The sequence below is a fragment of the Periplaneta americana genome, chromosome 12 (assembly GCF_040183065.1).
Source record: "Periplaneta americana isolate PAMFEO1 chromosome 12, P.americana_PAMFEO1_priV1, whole genome shotgun sequence".
NCBI lineage: Eukaryota > Metazoa > Arthropoda > Insecta > Blattodea > Blattidae > Periplaneta > Periplaneta americana.
The window spans coordinates 171,021,244-171,037,686 of record NC_091128.1 but is presented as its reverse complement, the minus strand read 5'-3'; the positions used below and the strand labels follow the sequence as shown (position 1 = coordinate 171,037,686).

The following is a 16,443-nucleotide window of genomic DNA, read 5'->3' as shown; positions in this document are numbered from 1 at the left end:
ACACAACTATTCATCTTGTTTCCAGATTTAGTTCAGAACACTGTAATGAAAAAATGCGCTCTAACGGTAAATTACAGCACTGTTTGATGATTAATTCGGAAATTCGGACAAGTGAGCGATGCTATAATAGAAATTCAAACGCGCCGAACGATTTTTTTCCCCCATAAGTCAGCGCCTACCTTTACTCTGAATGGATCCTTTATAACTTGAGCAGTTGAGAAGATATATACTGTTTTCGCTGTAAGAAAAATCCTAATGTAAACATAAACACGTTGCTGTCATACCCGTGATTGGCTCCCAGTCGAAACACTCGCATGACGCAGGAAAATATAGTTCGTATTTAGAAACCATAATCTTGTATTATTTGAAAATAAAAAGTTGAATTCTAGTCGTTAAACACGACGAAACATTTAACTTCACTCATGTGTAAAACGCTATGTAAAAGAAAAGCTACTTTTATATTTTGTTATGTACTATGAACGCGGATGAATACCAACAGTAATGCAGAGGTAGTCTGCTCTTGTAACAAGGTGCCGTCACTTGAGCTTGTAGCTGTTCATGTAAGCACGTGGTACTGAAGTATGGCTTCTGTGTCCTCAACTGTCCATTGTGAAGACATAAGACTTAAAAATAATTCAATTGAAGTAATTGTAAAGTAAATGTTTCCAACGCAAACGAATACAGAGTAGTGAGGTTAGGTCTACTTGACGAGTAACGGGAAATGTTTAACATGAAACAGAATGTACAACAGTAGGCGGGAACACGTACTGAGAATCTATGGCGCCAAACAGCGGCCAATGAAGCCTCACTTCAGTCACGTGCTATTGTTTACATTAGGATTTTTCTTACAGCGAAAAGATTATAGTAGGCCTACCTACTTTGAGCCACATAAGATTCAGTGCAAGAGGATAGAGAAATGAAATATAAAGTTCCACTATCCTTATGATTTGTTGAAAATATTCATCGTTTGCGTCCACACCTGTGGAGTAACGGTCAGCGCGTCTGGCTGCGAAACCAGGTGGCCCGGGTTCGAATCCCGGTCGGGGCAAGTTACCTGGTTGAGGTTTTTTCCGGGGTTTTCCCTCAACCCAACATGAGCAAATGCTGGGTAACTTTCGGTGTTGGACCCCGGACTCATTTCACCGGCATTATCACCTTCATATCATTCAGACGCTAAATAACCTAGATGTTGATACAGCGTCGTAAAATAACCCAATAAAAATAAAAAAATAAATTCATCGTTTGCAAAGTTAGTAGAATGGCTGAGATTGAATAGGTAATAGATTTTAAACCTATTAGGGAGAAATTTTCTCTTCTACTAAATTCCTTGTTTACACTCCAAAAATTAGTACCAAACGAGAAGATGGGTAACAATTGAACAGCGAAGTGCGCGTTCAAATGGGAACTGTTAACATGTCATGCCACTCTTGGTTGAATTCTGTTGTACATAAAACATGTGACAGAGTTAATATGTTATTGACTCCTGGTGCAGTAAACAATTCTTGTAGCACTTGAATATACCTATTATTAAGTCTTATAATGTTGTGCCAGTTTAAAAGGAAGTAAAAATCGTCGTTAATATACAATAATTGAAAAATACCAACTTGAAAATATGTAGGCTAAATCGTGTTGTGTAGTAGATTGCGTCACATTTGTTGTGAGGAGGACTGAGAAAATGGGTGAACACACACTGTGCGATCATGTACTAGATCTGATTAGAGCAAGCTACACCTCACCTCAGCCACGTGATATTGTTTGCATTGGGATTAAACCAACCAGGAAATCTTCCACATTATCAGGTTGAAACTGCCCTTGGAAGCTTGTACACAGCTGACTATGGTAAATAAAAAATAAGGAAAAGAATGTAGCTGCCAAAACATCTGTTCTTGTCTTGCAATTATTCTATTTACAATAAATGAAATTATTTTAAAATGGAACCAAATCTACACATCAGGAATCAAAATAACCAGTGCTCTAACATTAAATACCTTACTCTATGCCGATGATCAAGTCATAATTTCCAATTCAGAGGATAATTTACAAAGAGGATTGTATACATTAAATGAAATATTAAAAGATTTTGGGATGGAAATTTCAGCACAAAAATCAAAAGTAATGGCATTTTTAGGACAAGACCCAGTGAGAAGTAAGATAATACACAATAACCAATGCCTCGAACAAGTGCAAAATTTCAATTATCTGGGTTGTGAAATATCTTATCAAAATGAAAAAGATGTGAACAAGAAAATTACCAAATTTACACAAATTCTAGGAATAATAAACAATACATTAAAAGCTAAATTAGTACAAAAATCTACAAGAATAAAAATATATAATACACTAGCATTACCCACCCTTCTATACGGAAGCGAGATTTGGACATTAAAGATAAAAGACATGAACAGAATCAAAGCAACGGAAATGAAATTTTTCAGGAGAACAGCAGGATATACTCTTTTAGACCGAAAAAGGAATGAAGAAATTTTAGAACAATTAGAAGTAGAGTCAGTAGAAGAAAAAATCACCAGATACAAATTCAATTGGCTAGATCATGTAAGAAGAATGGAAAATTCAAGAATCCCAAAAATTATGATGCAATATAAACCTAGAGGACATCGTCGACCAGGAAGACCGTTAAGAAGACTGCTAGATGGGGCCGAAACAGGTCTACAGAGGCCTAATTCGTGAAGGATGATGATGATGATGATAAAGTTATGTTCAGAATTAGGCAATATGAGGACTGGCGATGTTCGGTCGGAATTAATTGAACATATTATTACAGTGAAAGAATGATGCTGAAACTGATTAGGAAGAGGAAAACGAACTGGTTGGATCACTGGCTGAGAAGAAACTGCCTACTGAAGGGTGCACTGGAAGGAATGGTGAACGGGAGAAGAGTTCGGGGTAGAAGAAGATATCAGATGATAGACGACATTAAGATATATAGATCATATGAGGAAACAAAGAGGAAGACAGAAAATAGGAAAGACTGGAGAAAACTGGGTTTGCAGTGAAAGACCTGCCCTTGGGTAGAACACTAAATGAAATAATGAATTATTACAGTAGGCCTATGTGAGGATTCATATTTGATTCGGACTTCATATTCTTATAATCATCATCACCCATAGCAAGACAGCCCATAATGGGCCAAAGTGTTGATCTCACGTTCACCTGTCTCAGCAGAGGTGAATGATCATCCAACCAGTAATGAGATATCGTGTGACCAGCACGCTGTTTCTCCCAGCCGTTATATTGGTTTTTGGAACTGGATTTCGCTACCTATGTAGCTCCCCAAATTCATCACGACACAAAATATTTACTCACAATAATTCTCTGGCCGCTGCTAAGAAGTCAAAAGAATAACAATGGAAAAGGAAGCTTTTAATGGAAATAAGAGTATCTTCTGCGGACTTCTGGAGAAAATAACTAAGGAAGAGACTAGTGAAGTGCTTTGTGTGGAGTGTAGAATTGTTTGAGGCAGGAACATGGACATTACGACGAGGTGAAGAGAAGCGATTAAAAGCATTTGGAATGTGGATATGGAGAAGAATGGAGTGTGTGAAGTGGACAGACAGAATAAGAAACGAAGCTGTGTTGGAAAGAGTATATGAAGAAAGAATGATGCTGAAACTGATTAGAAAGAGGAAAAGAAATTGGCTGGGTCACTGGTTGAGAAGAAACTGGCTACTGAAGGGTGCACTGGAAGGAATGGTGAACGGGAGAAGAGTTCGTGGCAGAAGAAGATATCAGATGACAGACGACATTATTATTATTATTATTATTATTATTATTATTATTATTATTATTATTATTAAGATATATGGATCGTTTTGTTGACATGGCAGGAGACTATATTTGAAGTATGTAAAGCCAAAAGTAGGTAACCTAAATAAATTTAGTGTGAAACAGTAACTGTGTGGCGGCCGGGTAGCTCAGTTGGTAGAGCAGCTGGCTACGGACTGGAAGGTCCGGGGTTCGATCCCAAATGGTGGCGGGATTTTTCTCGTTGCCAAACTTCCAGAACGGCCCCGAGGTTCACTCAGCCTCATATAAAATTGGGGTAAAAGGCGGTCAGAGTGTGGTGCTGACCACAACACCTCATTCTAGTCCCGAGGTCATGGAAAGCATGGGGCTCTACCTCCATGCCCCCCAAGGGCCTTCATGGCATGTGACGGGGATACCTTTACCTTTATCTTTACAGTAACTGTGTTGCCATTACTTTTCGAATGTCCTAGCAGTTAACATCATTGAATTTGTAAGGTTTTAAATAAAATATTGATCTTAAATAAAAAATAAGATAATATGAACTATTTATTAACTACAGTTAACATATTATTTCAGTAATGAACAATTAAACTGAAACACAATTACATACATACCCGTCAAATTACTCTTCAAGGAACGACCACTCATATAAATTGAGGGAAAGAAGACAGAGGACGGACACTGGAAAGTTTTCTTTTCTCAATCGTACTATCAGGGACTGGAATGCTCTACCTACAGACTTACTAAAGGCTTTACCAACAACCAAAAATGTATTTAAAAATAGGCTTAAGGGCTTTACTAATAGACGGTAGTAACTATTTAAAGGGTGTAATTGATATCTTATTTGAAGTGTTCTATTAGTGAGGAAGTGTGTTGTGTCAGTGAAGTGTGTAGTGTCAGTGAAGTCGATTGCGTAAGTGAAGAGTGTTGGTTTCAGTGAAGTGGCTGTGCAAAGTATTTGGACAGTGAAATGGTTAGAAGTGTTAGTGAAATCAGGTAGATCAGTGCAGTGAGTGAGTTGACAGCGAAATAAGTGTAGTGCCGAAAGGTACTTGTGTAGGTATGAACCTGTCACAATCGTGGGTCTTAGTTCGAACTTAGGGTTAAGATACAAATTAGATTTACTTTAAATGTTATTTTAAGTGACCATGCTTCATTTAATTTAGGATGCTCCTTGTTATTATTCTTATTTTATTATTATTATTATTAATATTATTATTATTATTATTATTACTGTTATTATTATTAATTATTGTTTTTATTAGTTGTGTTTATTATTAATTGTCATAATTAGTGCAATTAGTTACCACTGCCACCGGGTATATAGCCATTTGCACTGTGAATAAATATACATACATACATGCATACACACATACATACATACATACATACATACATGAGGAGGCGAGACCTGAAATATGAGCTGTGCGAGAAGGGAAAGAATGAGCTATCAGGAAGAGACTTTGTTTAATGATGGCTAATATTATACGAATCTACCGACATGAAGTACATCTCAGACAAAACTTAACTCCCCCTCCATACCCATTGGTGATATAGTCACGGCACATGGTAAGGTCAGATCTTGCTTCCTCTACTGTACGCACACACACACACACACACACACACACACACACACACACACACACACATGTACGTACTTTTCGAAACGGAGAAGATAATGAAAGAGGAACTGTGGAGAGTGTTAATATAATGACGAGGGAGAAAAAGAGAGAAACCTGAGAAAATGCACATAATCTTGACTCTGTCCACCACAAATAGGCCTACACTTCCCGAGATTTGAAGTCGGGATCATGGTCTCGTAAGCTAGCGCTGTGCTAACGGAGCTACCAAGGCGACTGTTTGCTGTTCCAACACATATTATAAACGTTCGTGAACATTTTGTCTTCGGTGCTTTCCGGATCATGTCCAATTACCGCTCACAAATACGTAGGCTTTTATGCAGTGAATTCACGGAAAACTAAATTTGCTGGAGGTGACTCTTTCTCATGAGACCAGCGCGTGATGCTAGGGCTAATAAAGTTCATGTGGCATTGCGGGAACATCACCCAGGCAACGGACCCATGTGACAGGGGAGCATGCGCAGCACCGCGTTGACCGTATGGGTGAAAGTTGCTTCTGTAAACAAGATCTGCGGAAATGCCAGTTGGGAAAGGTCACGGCCAATTCCTATGTTGATCGAATGAGTGTTTGACAGCAAAATTATTTCAGAGCCTTTGGGAATCGAACCCTTCAATATACAGGCTTGGCTTTCTCAAGATACTTCGGTGTCCCTATCATTCCGTTTTTTTTTTCTTGTCACTAAATTTTGGCATTACTGACTTTGTAATTGAAAAAAATATATATTAATGGAACGTCGTCGTATGGGTGAATAATTCAGTTTTCTTTCTCCATTTTCTCTACCCCACATTCAATTCCTGTCAATTTCTCATTTTGACAGTAACCAATTTCATCAGCTCCATTTGTTCAATTCTCTTTTCCAACCAATTAGTTTTTGATTTCAGTTCCTGTGGGAGAAAGATAAGTCTCCAGTTTTTTTTTTGCCGAAATCGAACCTGGAATCCGCTGGATTAATACGCCCAGATGAAAATATGAAACGGTAGAGAGCGGGCCTGAAAAGCTAGATGGTGAGGTACGGAATTCCGGATTCGAAACTTTCTCGTAGCAGATAGTCATTGAAGAAGTAATATTTTTTTGGACGATATGATAGTATATTGTACTTACTCATATTGTTGACTTGCATCGTAATTAACGATTTTTTAAAAATAACACTTATGCCACATTTACAATCTGTCTACAATAGACAATAAGTAAATATTATAAAGGAATATGACATGAGTGGAGATGTTATTCCAAGACAACAGTCCAAAAGAAAAATAACAATGTTTTTAAATAGCTGTAGTAAAAATGAATGGAAGGTCAAGAGCATTGGTCCTTTTAAGTCTTCTTATTGTTTGACTATTATCCAGCAAATTTAATGCATGATGATTGGGATGTTGATTTAATCGGTGCAGGTATTTTTTACTGAATTTAGAGATCTCTTCTTTCACAGTTGAAATGTTGAGGTCACGATGAATGACATTATTACGGACATACCATGGTGCAGTGACAATGGAACGTAAAGTTTTGGACTGATACCTCTGCAGTATTTCAATGTTTGAGTTGCTAGCAGTTCCCACAGTTGGATGCCGTATGTCCAGATTGGTTTCAGTATGACTTTATAAACTAAGGGCCGTATTCATAGACATTTTTAGCGCGGGCTTTCGGTGAATTATCAGCGTTTTTCGTATTCATAAACCAGTGTTAGCGATAGGATATGATTTGAATTCTGTACTAGTAACCAGTGGATAGCCGGGGCTAGCTTAGTACACTCGTAGCGCGTGCTGCGAAATGTCTATGAATAGCACCCAAGAAGTTTATTTTCTAATGACAATTTTGATTTAGGATCTTCTGACATTTGTGAATTCTTATTAACATTATCACTTACTTGTTCAGGTTCTGTGCCACAGTGAAGTTGCATTTCATTTACAGTGTCAGTAGCTCGCACAATTAACTATTGGCACACCTTATCTGGTTGCTATGCAAACAAACGAAAATGCCATGCTGTTGTAGTTATATAAAGCACAGATGCGGTAAGTGAAACTATTACGAAGCCATCAGGTTCTTCAGTTAGGCTTATAGTGAAACACAGAGGAAAGAGTTAGTCTTGCTATTTGACATATCAACAACAATAACTCCACCTATCTTCAATATCATCAATCATAATTTTCACGGGCTCCTCTGTGCGACATGCTTTAGTAATGCCGAAAATCATAACTACCTTCATATTTAGAAATTTATTTGTCGTCAGTAACTTCATTCAGAAATATATTTCTTCGGAAGGAAGATTACAAGCACACACAGTTGCCCTCCCAAGCCAAAAGGGCGTATCTCAAGGATTTTCTGAAAATCAGTTTTTAACATAATTGGAGAGTTCAGATGCTAATATATCTATTTCCTAAAGGAAATGGCCGTTTCTCAATGAATTGTGCCTTTAAAATGTGATTTAATGAAAGTCGTATCTCAAAATGAATATAAATTCCTAAGTGAATTTGGCGGAAGTTCATTTTTCTAAGCAAAAAGGCCGTTTATCAGACATAAGTTCTTTTCGTTTAGTATTTCCTATTTGCCATTCTAGTCAAATTAGACGTAACTGCATTAGTAATAAATCCTTCGTGTTTTAATCCGTTCTCAGCAATGTAATCACCACTAACCGAATGCATATTTCCCATCGTCCTGAGCAGCAACGAAAGCCCCTTGGATTCCCTGCTTAAAAAAAAAAGAGTGCCATAATTAGCAATTTGGGTGGAATAATGAAAAACAGACTGACATTTTGGGAGAATCTTCCAGTAAATGATGACTAAATTTTTATTGTGTTCAAGTATCAATTATTTGGTATAAACTAACTTTTCAGTGTTTTGTTATTTTTAGTTAATTTATTTACCTCAGTAATTTACGTAGAAGTATTTAGTGAACTGTGAACCTTAGTAAATATAACCAAACATTTTCAACTTCAATGTTGTATCTTTGTATCATTAATATATTAACAGAATGTTTGGTAAATGAATTTCTGTCTCTTCACTAATTTTCTAGGTAATATTTGTCTTAGTTTGCAGTATTTTTTGCCATACTGCTATGCAGTATGTGTTGTAATTTAATAAAATAAAAAAAAATTAATAAAATAAACGAGAATTAATTTCACTTACTGTTTTTTATGTACAATATGAGATACGCCTAATTTGCTAAGCATATCACTATCTTAAACAATTAATATTAATACTTAGCAAATTAGGCATATCTCAAATTGTACATAAAAATGTAAGCTAATTAGTCTAAAAATTATATTCTAGATATTTTGAATATATTTCAGTAATGAATATGCCAAAAATTCCAATAAATTAACTTTAAAAGTAGGCGCGCTTTGATCATTCACTAAATCCTCAATACTGAAAAATATTCAAGTTCTGAGATACGCCCTTTTGGCTTGGGAGGGCAGAGTAGCCTAAAAGCACAGTATCTTCATAATGGTCTAATATTAACTAAACTTTAATATATTAAATGATAACTTTTAGTGCTCTATTTCAGAAACGGATGGACTGAATAATAATAATAATAATAATAATAATAATAATAATAATAATAATAATATTTTTGTAGAGATATAGGGTTTATCATCTCCTATAAAATGTGTCTGAGAATAGAGGTGCAATTTGAAATTCAAAAGTGGGAATGGAATTGAAGGAGTGAAACAAAAATATCAATTAGCAGCGGGTTTGAACTTCCCCCTCGAAAACTAACCCTATTTGTTTTTCCTGAAAATCATGTTCCTTACACGTCTAAAATTATTCAAGGTGGGAAGTTTTGGCATGAAAACACGGTATAGTAATGGCTTATTAAATTTTAAAAAGAAGTACTTAGAAAAAAAAACCGTTTTGGAGTAATTTTATTTTTGCCCTAAAATGTAAAGCTTCATCGCGAAACAAGCCGTATTCTCTTTTGTGAAGTTATGTCGTTTAAGACCATGGTGTTGTCACAATAGAAGCACTCACAAAATTATTGTAGTTCCTCCAAGTACCCCCTCCCCCGCAATAGGGCGCCGTGGCGGAGCCCTTGCACAAAGTCACCTATACAATTTACCTTGGGTGTATAAAAAGTGCTGTGATGTTAATTTTAGTGCACAAAGTGTGGACCCGACTTCATTTTGTGGTCTGGTGTCGTGCCAGATAATAAGATTTACTTCAGTTGCCTTTAAAATGCGCCAAGCACTATAAGACACGGTTATGTATGGATTTTACAATTGAACCGTCCAGCTACAAATGCGACTGTTAGCATTTTGATTCTACAGCGTGTTACGCAAGAAATTGTATAACTTAAACTATTCGCTCACTTACCGGAAAAAAATTCGTTCGCTGCGTTTGGATTTTTATTCCTTGCGTTATTTTAAAGGAGCATCGCCCACTTGGCCTTACCGCCTCTGTCCTCATGACCGGGTTCCGTTCAGAATTCTGGCCAGATAAAATTCTAAACGGATTTCGGTACGGTCCAAGAACGAAATAAAGAATGCCATGGCAAATATATCGATTGCAAGGCCTCCTAACGCGGTAATATTGAAGGTATAATGAAATGGATGCCGCTAAGCTTATTTTAAGTTCAACATTATGAAGAGCTTTATAATTTATTCAATTAAAATTATGGCAAAGTAACGCCCATCTTTTAATCATAATATAACCAGCAAGAAATCTTTCCTACTATCAAAATAGCTTTATAATAATAAATTAATATTATCCATACCCAAACGGATCGGACTGTAGTATCGTAAATAACTATTACGCACTGAGCCAATTAAACCTTTCAGAAGGAGAGTATGCTCTAGAGTACGCCATTAGGAAAGTTCAGGATAACAGAGAGGGTTTGGAATTGAACGGGTTACATCAGCTTCTTGTCTATGCGGATGACGTGAATATGTTAGGAGAAAATCCACAAACGATTAGGGAAAACACGGGAATTTTACTGGAAGCAAGTAAAGAGATAGGTTTGGAAGTAAATCCCGAAAAGACAAAGTATATGATTATATCTCGTGATGAGAATATTGTACGAAATGGAAATATAAAAATTGGAAATTTATCTTTTGAAGAGGTGGAGAAGTTCAAATATCTTGGAGCAACAGTAACAAATATAAATGACACTCGGGAGGAAATTAAACGCAGAATAAATATGGGAAATGCGTGTTATTATTCGGTTGAGAAGCTCTTATCATCCAGTCTGCTGTCAAAAAATATGAAAGTTAGAATTTATAAAACAGTTATATTACCGGTTGTTCTTTATGGTTGTGAAACTTGGACTCTCACTTTGAGAGAGGAACATAGGTTAAAGGTGTTTGAGAATAAGGTGCTTAGGAAAATATTTGGGGCTAAGCGGGATGAAGTTACAGGAGAATGGAGAAAGTTACACAACACAGAACTGCACGCATTCTATTCTTCATCTGGCATAATTAGGTACATTAAATCCAGACGTTTGAGATGGGCAGGGCATGTAGCACGTATGGGCGAATCCAGAAATGCATATAGAGTGTTAGTTGGGAGGCCGGAGGAAAAAATACCTTTGGGGAGGCCGAGACGTAGATGGAAAGATAATATTAAAATGGATTTGAGGGAGGTGGGATATGATGATAGAGAATGGATTAATCTTGCTCAGGATAGGGACCAATGGCGGGCTTATGTGAGGGCGGCAATGAACCTCCGGGTTCCTTAAAAGTAAGTAAGTAAGAAGGAGAACTATTGCAACAAAAATAAAATAATCGGCTTGAATAATTTTGACTACAAAAACTTAATCGGAGCGAAACAGACTAACATCATGATAATCCTCGGGGCTTTAAAATAAAACCAGAATATAAGCAATGCTTCGTTTCTTTTTTCGAAAAATTTGTTAGTTCGTGAGACTGTGTTACGCGTATTGCCGACGATTCTGCTTCGTTACAACAGTAGCGGCGCCTTGTTTACGACGACAGAGGCGACGGCGTCGCGATGCCAGCTTATGTCCAAGAGCGAAGCTGCTGCAACACCAGCGTGTATCTCTCGGAAAATAAATAACACTCCTACCAGAGAATAAATATATACCACGCTATATCACCGCAGTTTTCATGATGCGAGTACAAATTTCAATTAGCTATACTGTATGTGTGTTGAAGTGAGAACAGTTTGTTACTTTTCATTGCTTACAACAACTCCTTACCTTGAAATACCCTTTTTTCAACATGATGAAAGATGAGTGGAACGGAGACAAATTCTCTCCGGCACCAGGAATTGAACCCGGGTTTTCAGCTCCACGTGCTGATGCTCTATCCACTAAGCCACACCGGATTCCCATCTCGACGTCGGATCGAATCCTCTCAGTTTAAGTTCAACCTCTTGGGTTCCCTCTAGTGTCCTACTCTCATGCACTGCGTCATATATGTATGACAACCATGTCCACACACATGTGCAGAGGTGCACTCGTTATGAGTGACTAAGTTGCCGGGATCAGACGGAATAAGCGCCATCTTAAATCACTGAGGGCCATATTCATAGACATTCTGAAAGCCCATTCACAATGAAATTTAAACATAACCGTAACATAAACACAGAAGTTTGCGCCCAGGTTATCAAATGGGATCATTGACAATGATTCACATAAGCATTGACATAAACATTACCGTAAGACGTTAACATGAAAGTTTGCAAACTCCAAACTTTCTTGCTTATGCTTACGTGATTTGCAAACAGTACACAATCGTGGAGCGCTGAAGTATACGACAGAATATGAGGAAATGGCGTCGTTGTTATGTTTCCATGGTTACCAAGTATGTTTGCGGTTATGTTTATGTTCCCATCGTGAATGATGGTATGACTTCTTGATTTTACCGTATATTCTTAAGTTAACGCTTACGTTATGTTTAATTTTCATTGTGAATGAGCCTTTAGCGCGGGCTTCCGGTGGATGATCAGCGAACTAACGCTTTTCGTATTCATAAACCAGTGTTAGCGATATGATATGATATGAATCCTGTACAAGTAATCACTCGATAGCCGGGGCTAGTTTAGCACGCTCGTAGCGCGGGCTAGCGAAATGTCTATGCATAGCACCCTAAGTGATTATTCACATAGACTATATATTATTATGATGTACCGATGTATTTTTGTTTCTCATTAAAGCTTCACTTACACAATGTGTTTGGAAAGTAATTATGTATCTATAAGAAAAAAAAATGTTTTATCTCGTCCACATTGAATTTCAACATTGAAAAAATTCTGATTTAAACCTCCGTTAAATAAAATACTTCTACTCTACGTATGTTTTATATCGTTTGCATCATAAATAGGCTTTGTTTGTTAAAATGTTTCTCTCATTTGGTGTCATAATTTTAATTTCTGTGTTAAATTCAATGTCAATTTATATTTCTACTTTAGATAATAATACCAATACTTATTTCTTGATACATTTCATATATTATACTGAACAGCTATAATAATCTCATACTCAGACTTCACCTCGTCATGGCCTATGTTGACATGCTGTTTGTAAGAGGAAGAACTGCTTTTGTTGCTTATACAGGGTGAACCAGCCAGGGCTAGTCTCCTAACCGCATTCACAGCGGCTGATCCATACGTAACGGCGCTACCATATGCGGAGGATTCGTTCTGTGATTTTGCGGTTAATTTTGCGTAATGATATACTTACCGAATTCTCAGTTCACGTTCGAAATGACGTCCTTGTGATATCTGGCAGGCTGCACATCTCCTGAAGACGTGGCCAGCAACTCGCCGCAGTTTGTTCTCCGAAATGGCTTGTATTTATGTCATGTAGCGGCTGTTCGTGAAAATGGTGTGGATTTTTTACTGTCCCAGTAACGATTGTTTTGAGTGTCCACGTAACCACTGAGATGGCACCAAGCTTCGTCACTATAAAAAAAAAAGGTGGGGTCAAGTAGTCCATCATACACTGACTGCTGGAACAACATGCAAAACCTAAGTCTGCTCTGATAATCAAGTTCCGTTAACCTCTGAACTACACGAATTCTCCAAGGTTTTAATTTTTAATTGTTCGTATCTCTTATCACTGAAGACTGTGACACCCCTACCTCCTGAGCTACATGGCGGAATGATGTCGTAGGACTTCTCTTTAGTCGGTGCCCAATTTCATCTAACATCTTCTCAGTAAGAACACGCTTCATACATGTTTGTTTCTTATCCAATACTGATCCAGTTGTACGAACTTTCTTCACTAAATTGTAAATAATTATTTTAGAAGGCTCTGGAGAATCAGGGAATGACTGTTCACCAAGATTCGTATTTTACATACTTACTTACTGGCTTTTAAGGAACCCGGAGGTTCATTGCCGCCGTCACATAAGCCCGCCATTGGTCCCTATCCTGAGCAAGATTAATCCAGTCTCTACCATCATATCCTACCTCCCTCAAATCCATTTTAATATTATCTTCCCATCTACGTCTCGGCCTCCCCAAAGGTCTTTTGCCCTCCGGCCTCCCAACTAACACTCTATATTTATTTCTGGATTCGTCCATACGTGCTACATGTCCTGCCCATCTCAAACGTCTGGATTTAATGTTCCTAATTATGTCAGGTGAAGAATAAAATGCGTGCAGTTCTGTGTTGTGTAACTTTCTCCACTCTCCTGTAACTTCATCCCTCTTAGCCCCAAATATTTGCGTAAGAACCTTATTCTCAAACACCCTTAATCTCTGTTCCTCTCTCAAAGTGAGAGTCCAAGTTTCACAACCATAAAGAACAACCGGTAATATAACTGTTTTATAAATTCTAACGTTCAGACTTTTTTACAGAAGACTAGATGACAAAAGCTTCTCAACCGAATAATAACAGGCATTTCCCATATTTATTCTACACAGTTGTCGTAAATAAACACTCGTTGTTCAAGGCTATATTTTACACTACTGCACTCTAAATGTATGGCATACAGCTGCACCTTCACTGTGTGAACGTGTTTATGTAACTAAACACGAAACATACGGGAGCAAGAGGTCTGATCACTGCGAGGATGTAGCAGTTACTACGCATACGACTTTCCGCTGCCGCCGGTCTAGCCCTGGTTGACTCACTCTGTAGTACGTGGACATAAAGTGATAACAAAACCTTGCTTTCCTTCTATCGACAACTTACAGCAACTTTGTGCTTGCCGCAGGTGCCCTTGCGTACGCCGAGCTGGGCACCATGAACACGAGCTCGGGGGCGGAGTATGCGTACTTCATGGACGCGTTCGGGCCCATGCCCGCCTACCTGTTCTCCTGGGTGTCGACGCTGGTGCTGAAGCCGTCGCAGCTCGCCATCATCTGCCTCAGCTTCGCCAAGTATGCGGTCGAGGCCTTCGTGTACGAATGTGAGCCGCCTGACTCGGTCGTTAAGCTGGTGGCTGTGCTGTCCATAGGTGAGTTGAACGCCCTGTACATTGCTCATAGATGATACAGTAGATACAATTATTCTGATGGCCGTGTTATTCATAGGTGATTTGAATGACCGCTTACATACAGTTAAGCTTATGACCTGCTGTCCATAGATGATTTCAATATCGTTATATTTCTCGATGAACTTAATTGCTAATGTGAAGAACAGTATTTGATCACTAGGTGGATATTTACAAATTATTATATTTAATTCCAATAAGTGAATTTTTCATGATACACCAAATTGTGATTCGAAAAATCGTGACGTTTGAAGTTACAAATGTAATTAATTTGAGGTTATAAGTCATAACATTTTATTTTGAACTAGGTACTTTCATTTAACGAATTATCGACAAGATTAGGTCTCTTGTGTTATTTGAATAAGACTGTTCCTCAAATATATTAATAGTAGAACACGCAGAAAAAAGATTTCGATATTTAATGCTTACATTTGAAAGCAATATCACGGCCCACTGTATTGTTATATATATTTCTAAATTATAGACATCAGCTCAAAGAATTTGAGTGACCACAAGGGTCCTGAATACAATAAACATGTACAATTTAATGTGATGTGATACATTAAAGGAAAAAGAAAGTTAATTGTTGAAATAGAGATGATGATGTAATATTTGGAGAGAATCCTTGATAATATTTATAAGAAATATTTAACATCTGAACATCAGTTGCGACAATATATCAAATAAATACGCATCAGATGCGACAAGATTGTTTAGACAAAAATTGCAGTTGATAGTTGGCTTTGATAGGTTAAAACGCATTAGATTCTTACACTCCATTGGTGCATTGGTACATGAACGAAATAGTCATTGAAAAGTTGTACAATACCTTAAAGAGTCTTTGTTAATGACTGAAAAACAAAATATCTATCCTATTTGAATTTTATATTAATCGATGTTCGCGTAAATAAACAACATTGTTTTGAGAATAAAACGCTTTCGTAGGCCTATATGTTTATTTATTTTTGGATACATTCAACTTTATCAAGCATGTCATGGATTTTTAATAATCCTGTAACTTTGCCCTATCTTTATAAAATTGTTATGTATGATTTAGTACGTTCTGCGGTATTTATTATTTTTAATTCCGTTCGTAATTCGATATTGAGAGTCGTGGCAATGATCCTAAGAATATCATATGCACGGTTTATTCTCTTTGAATTCGGGCTTTAATTCACTTGTTTTTAGACTCTGCATTCGCAAAACTAACACAAACACGAAATATCCAGGAGACTTTGTGCATTGATGTTTAACGCTGAACTGGCGACGTAGTTTTATATTTGCCCTCCTTGAAAGCAGAGCCACTGAAATCGAGGTTAATCTGGAGCGCCTGAAATGATAACATCTCGTTCCATCTGCCCAGTCTCTGAGCTTGTGTCGTAACATCTATACAGGACATTGTTAAGGAGGCTTGCAGTTATGGCTACAGAGTTCTTGAACTCGGAAATGTTGCAACATGAACGAAGCTTCACCTTCGTGCATGACTATCACTAGGTAACTAAACTCAAATGATACTGATACCTATAAAAACAGTAATAATAATAATAATAATAATAATAATAATAATAATAATGGTAAATACTGTTGAAGCATAAAAAAGTGACCGGTATCTATTGTTACTGAAGTAGAATTGAATTCAACTTGGA

At 37.3% G+C, this 16,443-nt stretch overlaps 1 protein-coding gene across 6 annotated transcripts in view; it reads left to right on the top strand.

Annotated features, from left to right (window-relative positions):
- Positions 1-16,443, top strand: part of sbm (L-type amino acid transporter sobremesa) — a 433,408-nt gene that overhangs the window by 298,886 nt on the left and 118,079 nt on the right. For all 6 annotated transcript variants that reach the window (XM_069842533.1, XM_069842528.1, XM_069842529.1 and 3 more), the window contains one exon: positions 14,519-14,761. In XM_069842533.1, coding sequence (XP_069698634.1) covers positions 14,519-14,761 — 243 coding nt within the window. The remainder of the gene's footprint in view (positions 1-14,518; positions 14,762-16,443) is intronic.